The following is an 18,209-nucleotide window of genomic DNA, read 5'->3' as shown; positions in this document are numbered from 1 at the left end:
GTGATATACTCGTACCATAACAACTTCATAAATATTAAAGTTTTTATTATAAGCTTATTTTATTAATCAATCATTTTATAAGTTTGATTTGACCTAAAACTTACTAAAAAGTTGTATTACAGGAAGATTAGATAAAGTAAAGAATATACATTATATTATGAATATTTGCATCAAAATTGGAATCAATATGTCAAAAGTTGGAAAGTTAGAATGACTTTATTTAATCACTACTTAGGTTTGAAGATAAATCTCACAATCATATCTTAAATGTTCAATTGAATATTAAAAAATTAAAATCAAGAGAAATGATATTGAAACCACAACAATAAAAAGGTAGAACTTATAGAGTTTTGTTAGGCAAAGAAAAATGAAATGCAATGAACTTTTTTCTTAGTTTAAATAGTTTTGATTACCTTTATTATTTATTATTCTGGAACTTTTATTAAGTTACAACTCAAGACAGCTCTAAGTATTCGTAGAAGAAGAACAAAATTAAAGAACATGAAAAATCACATGCTAATACAAAGTTAGAACCAAAAGAAGAAAAGAAAAGCATAAAATCACGTTAAAAGTTATTTTTTTTGTACAAAGAAAAGCCAAAACAAAACTAAAGCAATGAAAGAGATTATATTTGTAAGACGAATATAATTCAAGCTTAGCCATGAAATCAATTACTTTATTAACATATTTGTCAACAAACATGACTTCAACCACTCAACTACCAGATAATCAAGTGCTTATTATAAAACAATGTTATTTTAATAATTAAATTTGGTAACTTTAAATTATCTTTTAGTTTTGATGAGTTTTATGATATATATATATATATATATATATATATATGTATATATATATATATATAGGTAGATAGATAAAAGATGGAAAATAATAAAAAATGAAAATAATTTGATTTATTATAAGAAAATTTGTTATATTCAAATAACACTACTATTTATTATATTCATCATTCATTTTCCTCTTTCCCTTCTTCTCCTTTTATAAAAAATACATATTTTAAGGACAGACAATCAGTATTTAGTTAATGTAAAGGAAAAAATGTCAATAAAAATTAAGTTTGATAATTTTCAATATATAATTTATGCAATATAAATAGTTTTACTTGTGAATGTATATTGAAATATCATTTTTAATTTAATATTTTTTCATTTACACAATATTTTTAAAACACTTATTAATATTTTTTATTTTAAACACCTAAAATTGATGTATTTTAATATGAGTCTAATTAAATGTCATCCTATGTTGTGAAACATACCGAAATAAATACATGGTATGAAGTATGAAGGTATAAATTAAATATTATTACCAACAAGACGTTGATATAGTGATGTAAGACCCACTAAATTCTCAAAAAGACCAAAATATCAAGATTCGATTCCTATGAGTAATATTTATTACAAGAGACAACCACATACCCGAAAATGATTATTTTTTTGCCCATATGATGAAGAGATACCCATGATATATTCTTTGCCCATATGTGTAATTTGTAAATTCCCTCCATTTTTTCAATTTTACCCTCACATACACTTTACTTTTCCCATCCATATTATATAACTTATCTCTATCTATCATTTATTTTTTAATCTTATTATATTTTAGCAACTAAAACAATTATCAAATTTAAGAAATATATAAAGCATTGCATTAAAAAGAGATGTTCTACTTAAATATTTTTTTGGTAACTAGACAAATATTCTCCTTAAACATTTCCCACCAACATATTTAACATAATACTCTATTCCTTTGAGTATATTTGTTTATAAAAGTATTAAAGTAGTATATATTTTAAGATAACATAATAAATATATGTACTAATCTTTGTTAATCCAAATTAAAGAGCTAGAAATTGGTGTGAGTCTTGATTTTTTTTATTTATGAGTGGAAAAATCAAAATTATGATTAGGAGGAAATATTATTCAAGTATATGTTCAAAGCATATTATGAGACCATATGCTAGAAAGAAAATAAACATTGTACATAATGTAACTTATTTCAAATATTATTTAGTGTCATGAAATTCAATTTTATGAGAATATGTTTGCCTTAAATAAATGACAAAAATATATTTATTGCCCATAATAATTCTTTCGTATTTACTAGATGGTAAAGTTACCTTAAAATTATGAGTTCAAATATATGAAAATAATATATTTCCTTTCGAAAATAAAGTCGCACAAATCTATCTTCTTCAAATATCCGAATTTAACATATTTACAAGGTGAGATTTCATAATGTATGCCACATTTTTACTCATCCTATATCATAAACTTGTCTTATAGAAAATATCTATAGACAAAAGGTATTTTTTGGTCCAAAAATATAGATAAAGAAGATCTGTCTACACTGCAAAGTCACCAACTAGATGTTATAATTTTCAGAAAGAAAGCATGTCCTTTTCTGTAATTATAACAAGTACCAAACATAGATTTGCATTGGGTATATATATATATATATATATATATATCCTTTGTGTCTTCTTATTCCACATAAGCTTCCATTCTCTCTCTTTGCTTCATTCATACTTGTCTTGGTTTCTTACTTAGTCAAAGAGACTCATCAGGTAAAAACTTAACACCCCATTTCCTGATTTGGTTTCTATACTTCAAAAAACTATCAAATTTTGCATCTTTTTTTCATTCTGGTGCTTTATTAGGAGTTGACTCATTGTGTGTTTGAATCTTGTGTTTCTCTTTATTTTTATATATAATATAAGGTGTAGTTAATTCTAAGTGATTGATGGGTTTGATTCTGATCTTTGTAAAAGTGTTTAGATCTTTAGCCATATTGTTAAGTTGTTTTTGATTTCATGCTTGATTCAATGTTGTCATGGTTTTGGTTTATAGCTCTTTAGCATTAGATCCAATAGAGTCACTAATCAATGGTTGATGTATTAATATAAATCATAAACTTTTATGTTTCTCCACTTAGTGCTGGATCTAATAACAATTTCTTGCTAAGATTGGTCTATGATGATGGTCAATATGTTGTAGTCATATAAAAGTTTCATCACTAAATCATTGTTCCCTGCATGCATGTGTGTTAGATCTGGCTTCTTCTAAGCTTTTTTCTTCATACTTGATCTGGATTCAGAAGATATATGTAGTAATATATGCTGTTTATATTGTTGACCAATATATAAATTCATTTTTTAGCTTTTAGACACATAAGGTATTGTGTCTTGTCTCCTTTCTCCAAAATGAATACAATAGAAAATTGATTTTCCTTATTATGTTGGGAAAATGCTCTTCTTGTCTCTGAAGAGAGCAAGAAAGGGTATATCTATTGTTAGATCATTTAATAGTAGAATTACGACTTAGGTGGTTTGGACATATATGGAGGAGACCGCTAGAAGCTCCTGTAAGGAAAGTAAATCAAATAGAGGCTAGTCCAATTCCTAAAGACAGAGGGGGACCAAGAAAAAACTTAGGTGAAATTATTAAGAAAGACTTGGAGATCAATGCTTTGTCACTAAACAAGATTCATGATAAAGCACTATGATATCGTTCAATTCATGTAGCCGACCCCACCTAGTGGGATAAAGGCTTGATTGTTGTTGTATTTAATGGGTTGACATCACTATGGACTTTATCAAATCGAGAGTTAATACATCATTACTTGTTCACTTTAGAGGAGTTTCATCCACTATGTTGTATTAGTAATGCTAGAAAAGCAAATGATTGATATAGAAGAGGTCAAATTGGCTTTTATTGTGTGCTTGTGTTTAATGATTCCTTTGAACTTCTAATTGGAAATATAGAAAAGAAAAAATGGTGAAGATTTGTTGCATTGGTGCCGGATATGTGGGAGGTCCTACAATGGCAGTCATTGCACTAAAGTGTCCATCCATTGAAGTGGCTGTGGTTGATATTTCTATATCCCGAATCGCAGCCTGGAACAGCGACCAGCTTCCTATCTACGAGCCAGGCCTTGATGATGTAGTAAAGCAATGCCGCGGCAAGAACCTTTTCTTCAGCACTGATGTAGAAAAGCATGTCTTTGAGGCTGATATAGTTTTTGTCTCTGTCAACACCCCAACTAAGACTCAGGGTCTTGGTGCTGGCAAAGCAGCAGATCTAACATATTGGGAAAGTGCAGCTCGAATGATTGCCGATGTCTCGAAGTCCAACAAAATTGTTGTTGAGAAATCCACTGTCCCTGTCAAAACTGCTGAGGCTATAGAGAAAATTCTGACTCACAATAGCAAGGGTATCAAATTCCAGATTCTTTCAAACCCGGAATTCCTTGCTGAAGGAACTGCAATCAAGGATCTTTTTAACCCCGACCGGGTTCTCATTGGTGGCAGGGAAACACCAGAAGGGGAAAAGGCTATTCAATCATTGAAAGATGTTTATGCTCAATGGGTTCCTGATGAAAGAATTCTCACTACAAATCTATGGTCCGCAGAGTTGTCGAAGCTTGCTGCTAATGCCTTCTTGGCTCAGAGGATTTCATCTGTTAATGCCATGTCAGCACTTTGTGAGGCTACTGGTGCAGATGTCTCACAGGTGTCATTCGCTGTCGGCACAGACACAAGGATCGGACCGAAGTTCCTCAATGCTAGTGTTGGCTTTGGTGGATCCTGCTTCCAGAAAGATATATTGAACCTTGTTTACATCTGCGAGTGCAATGGCCTTCCAGAGGTGGCTGAATACTGGAAACAAGTTATCAAGATTAATGATTACCAAAAGAGTCGTTTCGTGAACCGTGTTGTTTCGTCTATGTTCAACACAGTTGCAACAAAAAAGATTGCCATTCTTGGATTTGCATTCAAGAAAGATACCGGTGATACAAGGGAGACTCCAGCAATTGATGTATGCAAGGGTTTACTCGGCGACAAAGCGTTTCTGAGCATATATGATCCGCAGGTAACTGAGGACCAAATCCAGAGGGATCTATGGATGAACAAGTTTGATTGGGACCACCCGATTCACTTGCAGCCGGCAAGTCCTACAACTGATAAGAAAGTCAGTGTGGTTTGGGATGCATATGAGGCAGCAAAGGATGCAGATGGTGTTTGCATTCTGACCGAGTGGGACGAGTTCAAAAATCTTGATTATCAAAGAATATTTGATAACATGAGAAAACCAGCATTTGTTTTTGACGGAAGGAATGTTGTGAATGCCGATAAGTTGCGCGAAATTGGCTTCATTGTGTACTCAATTGGTAAGCCATTGGATGCATGGCTCAAAGACATGCCAGCTGTTGCTTAAACAGAACAGATCACTGAAATTATACATTCAGCTTTTTTTTGTTCCAGATTCTCGGTATTCGGAAATCACTCCCACGAAGACATTCAGTTTGATTCAGTTATTGTTGTTATAATTTTTTGTATCCTATTTTTACTTTCCCATAGTTGTTTGCATTAAATTCTGGGAAAGTAGGAGACTCTTTTGTCTTGCATTTCATTGTACTCCAATTCTTGTGTTCTGGCTCTCTATGGATTTACAAGAGAAACCTGTTTTTGTTTGGTCAATATGTTTATTACCAGATTGGGATTGTTTTTGTTGATATTTCTGAGTACAAAGTAGAGCATATGTTAGGTTCTGAAGAAAACATGATGAAATTGAAATTGGTGTAGTTGGCAACAGATTTTTCTGATAAAGAACTTCCCATAGAAAACAAGCAACCCATGCCCAATATGCATGGTCTAGATTGTTACTTTCAGGCTATGTAGCTAAAACTTATTTGGCATCATGCTGTAGAATGTTTTAGGGGAATAAATAGTTATTTTGAAGGGTCTCTGCAGTACCACACTTGTTGCATTGACATCAAGCATATATTTCATCTTGATGAAAAGATTCTAAGTCCATTTGCAATGCTCAGGCGTCAATTCGAAACACAGTACAAACATCATTGCACCATAACTGACCAAAGGCAGAAAATGGTTTTTCTACTATACGTTGGATGCCCGACTGCCCGAGAGTGAACCTTGGTGTAATAGTAAAGTTGCATGTCTCTATACTGGTGAGTTCAAGTCCTGAAAACAACATACTTTTTTGTGAGAGTAAGACTGTACCATTGTATCAAATTGCGGACCGCATTACGCGATGCGGCCGCAATATTGCGGTTGCGGTGACCGCCGCAACCGCTTCGGTGTGATCCTGATTCACAGTGATGCGACCGCAACAGGCCACGATGCAACCGCATCAGACCGCATTTGGTCCGCATCGGGACGCAACGGAACCGGCCGCATCGATGTCAAAAATATGTTTTTTCTCACAAAATAATTCACACCGCAATTGCCGCAATCCGCATCGCAAAGGTCGCAATGACCGCAATCGCAATAACTGCAACCGCTATCGCAATTTAAAACACTGGAATGTACATATTCCCCGGACCCTAGTAGATGAGAACATAGTACATCAAGCGGCCTTTTTTTATGTTGGTTGCCAATATACAAAATTGAATATAGTTAGGAGAAGGATGCAATACTGAAAACACCATTATACACTTGACATCAACAAATGATCTTTGGAAGGCTAATTAAGGTAGGAGGAGCATGGGTTCATGTTATTCCATGACAAACATCATTGATCTTCTTATGTTGGGATAGGTGAAACCTTAGTTCTTTAGGTATAGTTGGATGCTTCATTCACCTTGTATGCAAAAGTTATTAATGAAACAGATGTTGAACAAAGGAGGCCAAAATAGAACTACATGAAGTGCTTTGGGCAATGCTGGAGCACTTATATGTCTAATGTTAAACTCAAGGAAGGTTAAATTACAAAACATGCACTTAATATTGTATTAGGTATATTCAAGTGTGGAATCTCACATTAAATATGATGGATCGAGTCACATGGAATCATACAAGGTTTAATAAAAGAAAAATTAGCTCTAACCAACATGTCTAAACCAGAAATGAAGGATGAGATAACTTTAATTGTGAAGATTCCAATAAATCTTCAACACAGGGACTGTGAGGGTGGATTGATATTCATTATTACACAAAGAACTGCTTTGCTAGATTGCAAGTTTACTAAGCTATACTTACACATAACAAACACCAGATATACATTATATTACATATCTGCAGGCATATTTTCAGAGTTAATTCAAGTGCTTCTCTTTACAAAATTCTCTTATTTTTTGGTACTAGTTATTTAGATTAGAGAAAGCAGAGATCATCACAACTAAAGGATACCAATCCCTGCAATTAGTTGGGTATATAATACCTCTCCTCTATGGCAATTTGACTGGCTCAATGTTCCATATATCTCGAGCATATTCATGAATGGTTCGGTCGCTGCTAAACTTGTATGAACCTGCTGTGTTCAATATTGACATTCTGGTCCATGTCTGCACCCACATAAGATACAGATGTTAATCACAAAGATAACAGGGAATAAGCTTAACTTGTTGTATGGTTGTACTTGATGAATGCTTATAGAAGTTGATGCATTAAGGACTTAAAAAATGTTGGCAATAAGGTCAGCCATATGTAGTTATTAGGTTAAACTATACCTTTGGGCTATGCTAGTTTTCAATTTGCACACTTATTTTTAATTTGGTCATCACCTTTTATTGTTATAACACTAATTGTTGGTATTGAAGTATATAAACGAGATTGAAAATGATTATCACAGTAAGGAACAAAGTAAAAATGAAAATTACCATGTATAGAGATAAAAAAAGTATGGTTTGGTTCTACATGTGATATCATTTTCAATCCGGTCCTTGTACTTTATCTTCAACAAACAATGTTACATTAACAATAAATGACAAGGATCAAACTGAAAATAGTTCTACGCACAGGGACTGAATTGAAAGTTTTTTATATACCAGGACCAAATTGAAAATGAGTATCACATATAGGGACTAAAAGTTTACTTTAACCAAGTTATTCCCACAGATTATCAGAGCATATGGTTGTACAAAGGAACAACCCTGGAGTACTGGACTATGAAATGAAAGCAATTGATAAAATGAACATGCTTATAATGTACATGGAATTGATGCATGATGGGATGAAAATTTATCAACTCCAATGACTGAAAGCATGTGAAACAAATATTTATCAGTAAATAGGAAAGAAGTCCCTAAACTCACCCTCTGATCCCGATATGCTTTGTCAACCTTCTCTTGGCATTCTATGTAGCTGGGGAAGTCCTTGCCCACTAGGAAATAATCTGCTCGACCATATCCTTCATTTCCTTCTAAGGAACCAATCAATTCATCATAGTTGTAAGGTCCAAAAGCACCAGATCTGACATATTCTTTAACTTCTTCAAATCGTGGATCAGGAACAAACTGGATTAAAAGATCAATTGGGTTATAATCATTAAATTTTCTGTGGACGAAACCCCACTGGACTTCCTCAAACAACAAAGACTGTGATTAGAACTTTAGGTGAGGAATATTATCTTGAATTTCTTTAAACAAATTATTGACAATTGAAATTTTGAAACTGATTTTTTTTGCTTTGCCAGTATGCCCCAACCAGCATGACATTAGCTATATTCCAGACAATTAAAATGCATAATATGGGTATGAAGACCAACCTTTCCCTCGGCTCTTTCTTTTCTGAGACCAGCAATTTCATGAGCCTTAGCACCGAAGAGAAAGAAGTTGTCAGAACCAACCTCTTCCCTTATTTCAACATTGGCCCCATCTAAGGTTCCAATAAGTATGCAGCCATTCATTGCAAATTTCATGTTGCTAGTTCCACTTGCCTCCATTCCAGCAGTACTGCACGAGATATACAGAAAACATAAATTAGTGGAGACGCAGCATCACATCAGAGTTTTAAAGGCAACTAAAATAACTCTCATCATTAAAACGTAACCATTGTCTCGCCCATTAACATAAAACTTGGAAACATAATCCTGAGTCTTGAAGTTATTTTTCTTCAAATAATTAAGAGCACTTTTCAAAATATATTTGTTCTGTTAGGAATCAAGTGTGAGATAAGTCCCACATCGAGGAGGAATGTGTAAAATGAGGAACATATAAATAGATGGAGCCATAAGCTTAATATCATAGGTTTTGAGTCAAAATGTAGTGTCTGATCCACTTATATTGTTCCTTGGCTTAGCATGTGGGAGATTCACACTTGAGGGGGAGGTTGATAGGAATCGAGTTAAGTCCCACATAATTGATGAACATATAAATGGACGAACTCATATATCTAATGCCTTAAAGTTTTGAGTTCAGATGTGATACTGGTTAGCTTATGTGGTTCTTAGCTCATCTGATTCCTGAAATTTCCTCGGTCGATTGTTCCCTCGCACTAACATACAATAAGATTCTGAGTATGTTTATATAAAATACTTCCACTCTACTTTTTTTAGAAAAAATAAAATATGCTAACTAAAACACGAACTAAATTTTGATCTATCAAATAAAAAAACTCATAGTCATGTATATTTTGATTAACAAATTTTGGAGATAAACCTGAGGGGAACTTGTAATCTATTCTAACACATAACAGAAACACCTTATACCATTTCTAAATACTTCTCTTCAAGATGAGTTGTTCAATTTTCCATGCACAAAAAATAATTAGTTGCTGTCCCTACAACCAACATCTCCATGTGTTATGAACTGTGAATAATAGACCATTCATGTGATTGATTCGTTATTTTCTTCTATTTACAGCTATTCATGAACCTGAACAGTTGATGATTGTCATAAATAATGATAACAGGTTACTTATTTTATATATTGGTTGAGATCAGTAAATACATATCGGCATTTATGCAAGCAAGATAAAAGCAAGCAACCCGAAGAATATTGCAAACAAATTATATGAAATATAACTACCTGATATGTTGTGACAATTCACTTGCCGGAATAAGCAACTCAGCAACACTGACATTGTAATCAGGGACAAAAATAACCTGAGTGAATAAAAACATATAAATCAATAACAGCTTGTATCACCCATAAGTGAAAATTTGACCTCACCACACAAAAGTAGAAAGTTAAATTCTAGGAGTGCTGTGCTGTCACGAAAGGAGAGAATAATAAAGAATAAAGTATTGAGTTTTTCAAGAAATTTGGTTAACCATTCCTTTGAATTTCTTCCCTCTGAAAATATTAAATATCTGTTATTAATTAATTCATAGTCAAACCAGTTTCATAAGTTAGTATGTCAGGAAACTAGGATCATGAAAATTTTATTCATAATTACAGAGCATAAACTTCACACAAGTATCCTATCAGTCGTATTAAAGATTCCAAATAAGTAGAGGCAAGCTTAAAATGGAACATTGCCTACAGCTCTCTGTTACACTGCGGCATGGGGGTCTACTTCGGTAGTTTTTTACCTTTTCTTTCTCTTTGGGTGCATATCATATTTTTCTTTTATATTTGCATATTAAAATGTAGTACATTATGGACTTCCATTTCCAGTGAGACGTTCATGTTAAATTATACTGAAAATCTTTCTGTACAAAATTGCATGTTGATTTTGAATTTACAACATCAGAGCAAATTGCTTGTAGCTCTTACAAGTCAAATACAAAACCAATAACAGACCCCAAGATCTAAGTACCAATATAGAAAATTGTACTTTGGACAATTTTGCAACTAATAACCATTGGCCACAAGGTAAAAAGGACTCATGAAAACAGAGATATGTACCTTAAGCAGATCTCCTATTTCAGGATCATGATTAACTGTAGCTCCAACATCAGTGATAAATTTCACAATTCTCTTGGCTTGCGCATATGTAGCAAATGCTTTTCCTCCAAATATACAGACTCTCGGAACAAAATTTGCTTTCCTTTCTGCAGCACTCATTTCTTTCATCTTCTTGTAGCGGTAAACGATTCCCAAAACATTCAACAATTGTCGCTTATATTCATGAATTCTTTTCACCTAAATAAAAAAATTTAAGCCAACAATTCAGTAAACTATACATGGAAAAATCATGGGTAGAAAATATAACCATATGGTAGAAACTGAATGCATAAGTAACCATCTTCAGTTTTCCAAATTTGGTGGTTATAAGTTACTCTTGAAGAAACCAAATGTTAACCTACGAACACTGCCGCTAAATTTCAACGAGTAGCTAAATAATCTAGTTCTAACATTTTATATATTAGCATTTCTGATATATTTTGTTTCCTTTATTACATCATTATAACGAATTCAAGTATCTCACCTATATTTTCATATTCCAATCCAGGTATAAAACTTGTAGTCCAGTCTAAACTTATACTAATAAAGAAAAAAGGGTGCCTCATTGACATGGCTCCCACCTAGTGGAGTCTGGAAAGGATAAGTGTATGCAACTTTACCCTCACAAGCGAAGAGAATGTTTCCAGGATTTGAACTCAACCTCCAGGTCACAAGCCAAACAATCTTACTGTTGCGCCAAAGCTCATCCTCTAAACATAAGCTAATCAAGAGGGGGGAAATCTAAAGGCAACAATACCTGGATATCAAACATTGCATCAGGACTGACAGAATACCCTGTTTTTTCTTTGAGAAATGCGGCAACTTTTATCTTGTTATTCCTCTTTGCTTCACTCCACTGTACTTGCAGATTCTCATTGTCCGCAAACTATTAATAAACGATACTAGTATGGTCAGTTTGAATTACAGAGACTTGACAAACATGCTAATTATTATTAAATGATCTATTTCCCAGATAAAGGAAACAAACTTGGGTTAAATGTCTACAACTTGCTTAATTCTTTTTATTTGGAAATTAACATGCTTAACTGTAATTTACCAATTTAAGAAAATTTGAGTAAATTATGATCAACATGCAATGTGGATTCCTTGAAGATCAAGAAGCAGGAGCATATTAAGTTTAAAATGGTTGCTCGAAAATCCTGATAATGTAATGCAAGATTGTCATATTTTTAGTTTAATTAGAAGCAATTATAATTCTTATTTTTATTTGTTATTTTGAGAAAACTTGTATTCAGGATTACATAATTCCTCCGTCTAGAAGATCCTAGAAAACTAAGGTATGTTTAATGAAGCCTAAAAACCCCAAAGTGTCGAAATGAGAAAATATTCAATATTAAGGAAACAAAATCATTTGAGATGAACTGGAATAAGATTCCTCCTTTCATGGTTTACACCTTGCTTCTGCAAACCAATTCTTTGAACTTAACAACAGAAAACCATAGACATGGTATTCCCATTTTACTTCTGTGAGTTGACAGAATTGGAGATCATTTGTTAAGAAGTACCAAGAAGAATTAGGCTATCTAGTAGTATAATCTGACGCTCAAAAAATGGAAATGAATATAAGATAAATAAACATGTGAAGTTGTGAACCCTCCAATTTTATAAAAGAAGAATTTATGATTAACATGAGAACAACTTAAATAATAGTGACTACCTTCCGCAGTTCAGCCAGTTTTTCAGTATTTAGGACCCAATCCTCTGTACCTATCCACTCAGTTATTATTTTACTCAAAGATGGATTACAGAACCTGATCCATCTCCTTGGTGTCACACCATTTGTTTTGTTTTGAAATTTATCAGGCCACAACTGCAAGAAACATGGCATAGAGGTCAATGATACAAACAGTTTTCCTTGATCTGGTCATGGATCTAAAGAAAACATAAAGAAGAAAGCACTTTTAAAGGTGCATGATACATAGGTATCATAAAAAATGTGGGACGTTTTCTTTCTTCCATTTTTTATTGCAGCACACAGTGTAATTATTTTGAAACAGCAGAATTGTGTAATGATTAAATGGTGACTAGAACTTTCTATTATATTAGACAAGTGCTGAGTGTTAAGTTCTATTTGATGGTTTCAAATTGGTTCAAAAAATGAAATCCATGCAGATATGAATTTAGAAACCTCCCTCAATTGAAGCACTACATCATGTTGTTCAACGGCATTTACCTTATAAAATGCATTGAACACTTCATCCCTCACAATTTCACTATGTATCTCTGCAACCCCATTCACTGCATGACCGCTCACAACACAGAGATTGGCCATACGAACCAATTTTGGTGGTTCTGGTACTGGCTCAGGCAACTCCTCTTTCTTATCCTGAATAGAACTTTCATCTATTTCATCGTTTTTAGCAACAGCTTCTTCCTCATCACCATCATTGTTATTTTCTACTTCCTCAGAAGTTTGCAGCTCCTCACTAGGAATATCGGCCTCCTTCGACTTAATCAGTACATCAGCAAATTCTGAAGGCAACTCAACATTGTCTAATATTCTCATTTCCTTCAACTTTTTCTCCAATAAGTCTGAATCTGCTGTGCCATATTCTGCGATTATGGTCCGAATCAGCTGCAAAGCATGAATATCAGAAACAACTCAATGCCTGTACCTGGAAATAAAAGGGTTTGTGCAAATATTTCAGTATTACCTCCTCATCAATCATTTCTATAATCTCAACATGGCGGGGAAGCAGTTTCTGCATAAGATCCAAGCTCCATTTCTCTAATGCTTCTGGAAGAACAGTATGGTTTGTGTATGCTACAGTCCTTAGTCACAGCGGAAGATAGTACACATTCAATCAACAAACTCAGTTCATGCATTAACATGGGATACCCAGATCCCCCTCCCCTGAAAAAACCCAACAAAAAAAGACTGATACCTTTGTGTGATATTCCAAGCATCCTTCCAGCTTAAACCATTTATATCTATCAATATTCTTAGCAGCTCCGGGATGCACAAGGTTGGATGAGTGTCATTCATCTGCACTGCAACCTTTTCAGGAAACTCTTCCCAATTCACAGTTGCTCCTGATCTTCTTTTAAAACGAGCAATGATATCTTGAAGAGAAGCTGAACATAAAGTATATTGTTGCTTGAGACGAAGGACCTTGCCCTCTATCGAATCATCCCCAGGGTAGAGTATATAACAAATCTGCATTTGAAATAACGTCATATAAAATGTTTCATTAACTTCTATTAACACTGTAATGAAATTCCAACTAAAAATTTGGATCCATAATACTTATTCTAATAGCACTATCCAATTGGTTCACTTCTACTAAACTTATAAGATCCTTCACTTTTTCTCAAAGAGTTTACATTGGGACATGATGCAAACCTTTTCAGCGTTTGCTAGAGCCTCGTATGCTTCAGTGTGCCTTCCAGAATTAAAAGCATATAAATCAAATTCTTCTGATGCAGCTTTTGTAGACCAAAGTCTCAGGTTGATAGTGGTTTTAGTTTTATAACCTGGTATTGGAACATCATGTGCAACAGCACTTGCATCTTCTCCCCCAATCCAATGTTTTTTACCATCAGACCCTGTAACAACCTTGCCAAAGAACTTTACAGGATATGTAATGTCATTTCTAACAATCTCCCAGGGATTGCCCATCTGTTAGAAGTGGTAACAAGTAAAGGAAGAAAACATTAATAGAATAGAAAAACCCGTTCTGAATATTATAATTTTAAGTATGTGCCATGAGCACTTGTCAATAAAGAATCAAACATACCTCGAGCCAATCTTCAGCAACTTCCTCCTGTCCATCTTTCGTTATCAGTTGTTTAAATAAGCCATACTTGTATCTCAATCCATAACCCCATGCTGGATAATTCAAGGTTGCCAAAGAGTCCAAGAAACATGAAGCAAGACGCCCAAGACCCCCATTTCCAAGTGCAGCATCTGGTTCCTGTTATCGGCCAACTAAAATGAGTTAGCACAGCTCTAAGAGAGAAAATGCAACCAAAATTAAATTTTAGATTACCTTAGTCCTAGTGCTGAAGGAGCTCAGTAAAAGAAAAAGGTTTACAAGGTTGAAACATTTTTTAAAACAGAAACATGTAGATGTAGGAACTTGACAAGAATCCCCACTAAATGACATGACTCTCGCAACTGTTGAACTTACAGCAAATATAATATTTGAAAAATCCAATAAGTCTTTTTTTAATTATAATAGTCACTTCAGAAAAACACAGTAGGTTGGTTATTTAATGAAGTCTCCCAATGATGGCTTATTGGCTTCTGATTAGACAAATAGTACCTCTTGAGAGCAGCAGTATATATTGCATGTCGTGCTTTAGAATTAAAAAGAAAGGCAGATAAGGTAGGAAATGTCACACCTGGCATGCCACATCTTCTAATCTATACCCGAGCTTGCTCAAAGCCTCTGCATAGGGACCAGTTAGCTCTAGATTGCCAATTGCATTTAATAATGCTCTGCCCTACAAGAGAGAATGATACATCGAAACAAATATTAGACGCCACAAATGTTTGAAGCTGTTCAAAATGTTGAGGTAGCATCCAACAAACCTGTAAAAATTCCATCGAAAGGTAATATGCCTGCTTAACATTCAGCTTCTCATAGTAATCATAAGTAGCATTCCAGTTTATAATGAGAGCATCACGAACACTTTGTGCAGTTGCGAAGAAAGCCTGTGGAAGCTCAAAATTCTCTCGAGAAAACATTGGAGTGAACTCTGCATGGTATTTAATACTTGATGCAATCGATGTAGCATCTGGAGTGACGGAGCTGAGAGAGTCTGTAGCTTCTAAAAATATTTAAACAGAACCGATTAATCAGATCAAATTGAAGTTGGACACAACATAAATGTTAGCAATATCCAAAAGCCAGGAATAATCTCTTCCAAGAGCTTCCTTCCTTGTCCTACCCTTAACTAAAACAAAAAAGTAAACAAAAACAATAAAACTTTGCTGGGACAAAATTTACTTGAACCAGTGATTTCTTTCTTAGGTCCTAGTACACTGTATCTCCAGAAATAAACTATGTATTTCCATGTTAGTATAAAAAAGGACCCAAGCCCATAAATCTCCAAATAACATGTCATGCCTCAAAACAGCAATGAGCCAGCTTACTAAGATGGCATTCAACCACCAAACCTACACAAATCTTTTACTATAGCCAAATAAGGACAGATCTAGTGTATCATTTCAATAAGAACTTTGATGATCGAAAATTGAGATATTATCAAATAGCATGACTTCATTTTTTATGCCTTCTTGACATGTTACCAAGAAAATAGTGAATCTCAATCCTTTTTCAATGCTAACAAGGAATCATTTGGGAGGAGTATGCATTGTATACCACACACAAGAGATGCCAATAGAAATACATACATATGATTATATATATCAGGACCATATCCGGTGTGAACACATCGTTATTGTAAGATGTGGGAGGAGTGAAGTTCGATTATTAAATCTTATTTGAGTGATCAAGATCAAAACATAAGTACATGTGGTACTTTTAGTGATCATGTGACTATTAACAACTTTTAATTTTGACCATGCATGATGATTATATAGTCAAAATTTGCTTATCCCACCTTCTTTAAATTAAATACCCACTGCTATCACTAGAATAAGCCCTCTATTACTCTGTATATAGTGAGAGGAGTTATTAATTGTGAGAGGTGAAATATCGATGTGATCAATATTAAAAACTATTTAAGCATCACATTCACATAACCACCTAAAAAAGTCTCACAAATTTTCATATTAATCTTGACTATTTATGTAAGATTCAATGATCAAATTGACTTTTAGAGGATGACTTTGAAAAAACCCCTTGTTTGGGAGTTGGATGAAGGAGATGAGAAAGTTTTGGAGGATTTCTCGAGCCTTCTAAAACTCTCCATGTGTCTATTTGTATAGTCCCCCAAGTTAGGGTTTTTCTAGAAAAAATGTCAAAACTCAAAATACCTAAATAATTTTAGTAAAATTATATAATTATATATTAATGTCCATTTCTCATTGTTAATTATATTTTTATACGAAAAATGAAAAATATTCTTACATTATCATTAGTTTACGTTCTTCATCTAAATTTCATACTCCCAAATAAGAGAAATTATGGGTCTTCCCAAGGTTTAAAATCTAGATCCACGATCCCTACATACACTACATTGCTCACATTTACCCACAATAGTCTCTAACATAAGGTTTTGGGAATCTCCAAAACAGCGACCCCAAAATCGGGTCTTCCCACTAGTATACTATTCACTTAACCCCCTTTTCACCTTAAACACTAACACTTAAATTTTTCAACAAAGGTTTCCTTATAACTAAAGGTTTCTATTGTTTAGGAAATTAGTCCAAATACATATAGTCAATGTTTTAAATTGCAGTTGCGGTTATTGTAGTTGCGGTTATTGTGGTTGCGGTTATTGTGATTGCGGTTATTGCGGCCGATACAATGCAGATCGTAGCCATTGTGGTGTGAATTATTTTGTGAGTAAAAACATATTTCTGACATCGATGTGGTCTGATGCGGCCGATGCGGTTGCGTTACGGCCCGATATTGTCCAAATGCAGTCCGATGCGGTTGCGTTGCAGCCTGTTGTGGTCATGCATCACTGTGAATCAATATCACACCGCAATTGAGGTGTAATACGGTTGCAACGGTCACCGCAACCGCACGTGATGCGGTCGGCAATTTGATTCACTACATATACTAGTTTTCCAATTCAATGAAATTTAATTTTTCTAATTAGAACACAAAAAAGGAAAGAAAAAAAAATAGCATCAACAAAAATAGAAATTGATTATGACCACAATGCTGGTAATGCAGAACTAAACCAAACCATAGAAGAAGCAAAAATAACGTAAATCAAAACCACAAAAATTAAAACCTTTTTGTTGTTGTTGAGACCCAGGATCCTGCAACTTGTGCTCAGCAACACAGTTAACAGAGAGAAGTTTCTTCTTCAAGTTGAAGCTCTTAGCGCGTGAGTTCACGGCGGTTCTGATCAACAGTGTCTTGGAGTTTTTGGAAGGTAGAGTGATGAAAGCGGTGATGGAGTTGCAGGGTGGAAACGACGCCGTTTTGGTGAGATTTGTAGAGAAGTGAAATGTAGTAGCCATTGTAACTTGCAATTACTCACTCTTGTGAAATCAATGGATGAGATTGTAGTGAGAGAAAGAGAGTGTGTTGTAAGAAGTTTCTTAATCTCATTCACGAGCCACTATACTGTGTATAATATACAATATCATCTATCACTAAGATATGAATTTCAGTGTTATAGTATTTTTTTTTGCGAGTTGGGTTTTGTCGGAAAAGAAATGAAAAGTTTTAAAATTAAGTCTCAAGCTTTTATTTGTCTTCTTCTCCTCTAAAACTCAATAGATCTTTAGCCTTCGATATAAAATACTGCAAACTAATTTAAGAAAGGAAATTCATGAGTCTAAAGTAGGGCCGATAATAATCGAAGTATTCATTTGAAACTCAGCTCGTTATTTAGTTTGATAAATTTAGTTTATGAATCAATGAGTCAAGCTTGAGTTGAAAATTGAACTCGTT

General features: G+C 34.0%; 2 protein-coding genes across 4 annotated transcripts; one reads left to right on the top strand and one right to left on the bottom strand.

Annotated features, from left to right (window-relative positions):
- Positions 2,473-5,497, top strand: LOC109347372 (UDP-glucose 6-dehydrogenase 1-like). Of its 2 annotated transcripts, none has more exons than XM_019587185.1 (2): positions 2,473-2,585; positions 3,767-5,497. In XM_019587185.1, exon 2 carries the CDS (start codon positions 3,792-3,794, stop codon positions 5,232-5,234), a length of 1,443 nt encoding a protein of 480 aa, XP_019442730.1. In that variant the 5' UTR covers positions 2,473-2,585; positions 3,767-3,791; the 3' UTR covers positions 5,235-5,497. The 2 variants fall into 2 exon arrangements, with proteins under 2 accessions (XP_019442730.1, XP_019442731.1); XM_019587186.1 differs by having other exon boundaries at positions 2,506-2,584; positions 3,782-5,497.
- LOC109347371 (alpha-1,4 glucan phosphorylase L isozyme, chloroplastic/amyloplastic) lies at positions 6,776-17,858 on the bottom strand. 2 transcript variants are annotated; one of them, XM_019587184.1, is made up of 15 exons: positions 17,542-17,858; positions 15,203-15,438; positions 15,013-15,114; positions 14,406-14,582; positions 14,012-14,287; positions 13,554-13,825; positions 13,323-13,440; positions 12,842-13,243; positions 12,326-12,478; positions 11,405-11,533; positions 10,609-10,845; positions 9,787-9,863; positions 8,526-8,712; positions 8,074-8,274; positions 6,776-7,323 (listed from the first exon to the last, which is right to left on the bottom strand). In XM_019587184.1, the coding sequence occupies exons 1-15, from the start codon at positions 17,771-17,773 to the stop codon at positions 7,207-7,209; spliced, it is 2,916 nt and encodes a 971-aa protein (XP_019442729.1). In that variant the 5' UTR covers positions 17,774-17,858; the 3' UTR covers positions 6,776-7,206. The 2 variants fall into 2 exon arrangements, with proteins under 2 accessions (XP_019442729.1, XP_019442728.1); XM_019587183.1 differs by having other exon boundaries at positions 6,847-7,323; positions 15,203-15,441.

The sequence above is a fragment of the Lupinus angustifolius genome, chromosome LG05 (assembly GCF_001865875.1).
Source record: "Lupinus angustifolius cultivar Tanjil chromosome LG05, LupAngTanjil_v1.0, whole genome shotgun sequence".
In the NCBI taxonomy this organism is placed as follows: domain Eukaryota; kingdom Viridiplantae; phylum Streptophyta; class Magnoliopsida; order Fabales; family Fabaceae; genus Lupinus; species Lupinus angustifolius.
This window is presented reverse-complemented; position numbering and strand designations above follow the sequence as displayed.

Bases quoted from the DNA above. Each gene is read 5' to 3' on its own strand.
- LOC109347372 (XM_019587185.1), top strand. From the start codon at position 3,792: ATGGTGAAGATTTGTTGCATTGGTGCCGGATATGTGGGAGGTCCTACA.
- LOC109347371 (XM_019587183.1), bottom strand. From the start codon at position 17,773: ATGGCTACTACATTTCACTTCTCTACAAATCTCACCAAAACGGCGTCG. The intron at 12,479-12,841 runs GTAAATGCCGTT...TGTTTCTTGCAG, and splicing joins TGTTCAATGCATTTTATAAG to TTGTGGCCTGATAAATTTCA. The intron at 8,275-8,525 runs GTTGGTCTTCAT...CTTTTAATCCAG, and splicing joins AAGAAAGAGCCGAGGGAAAG to TTTGTTCCTGATCCACGATT.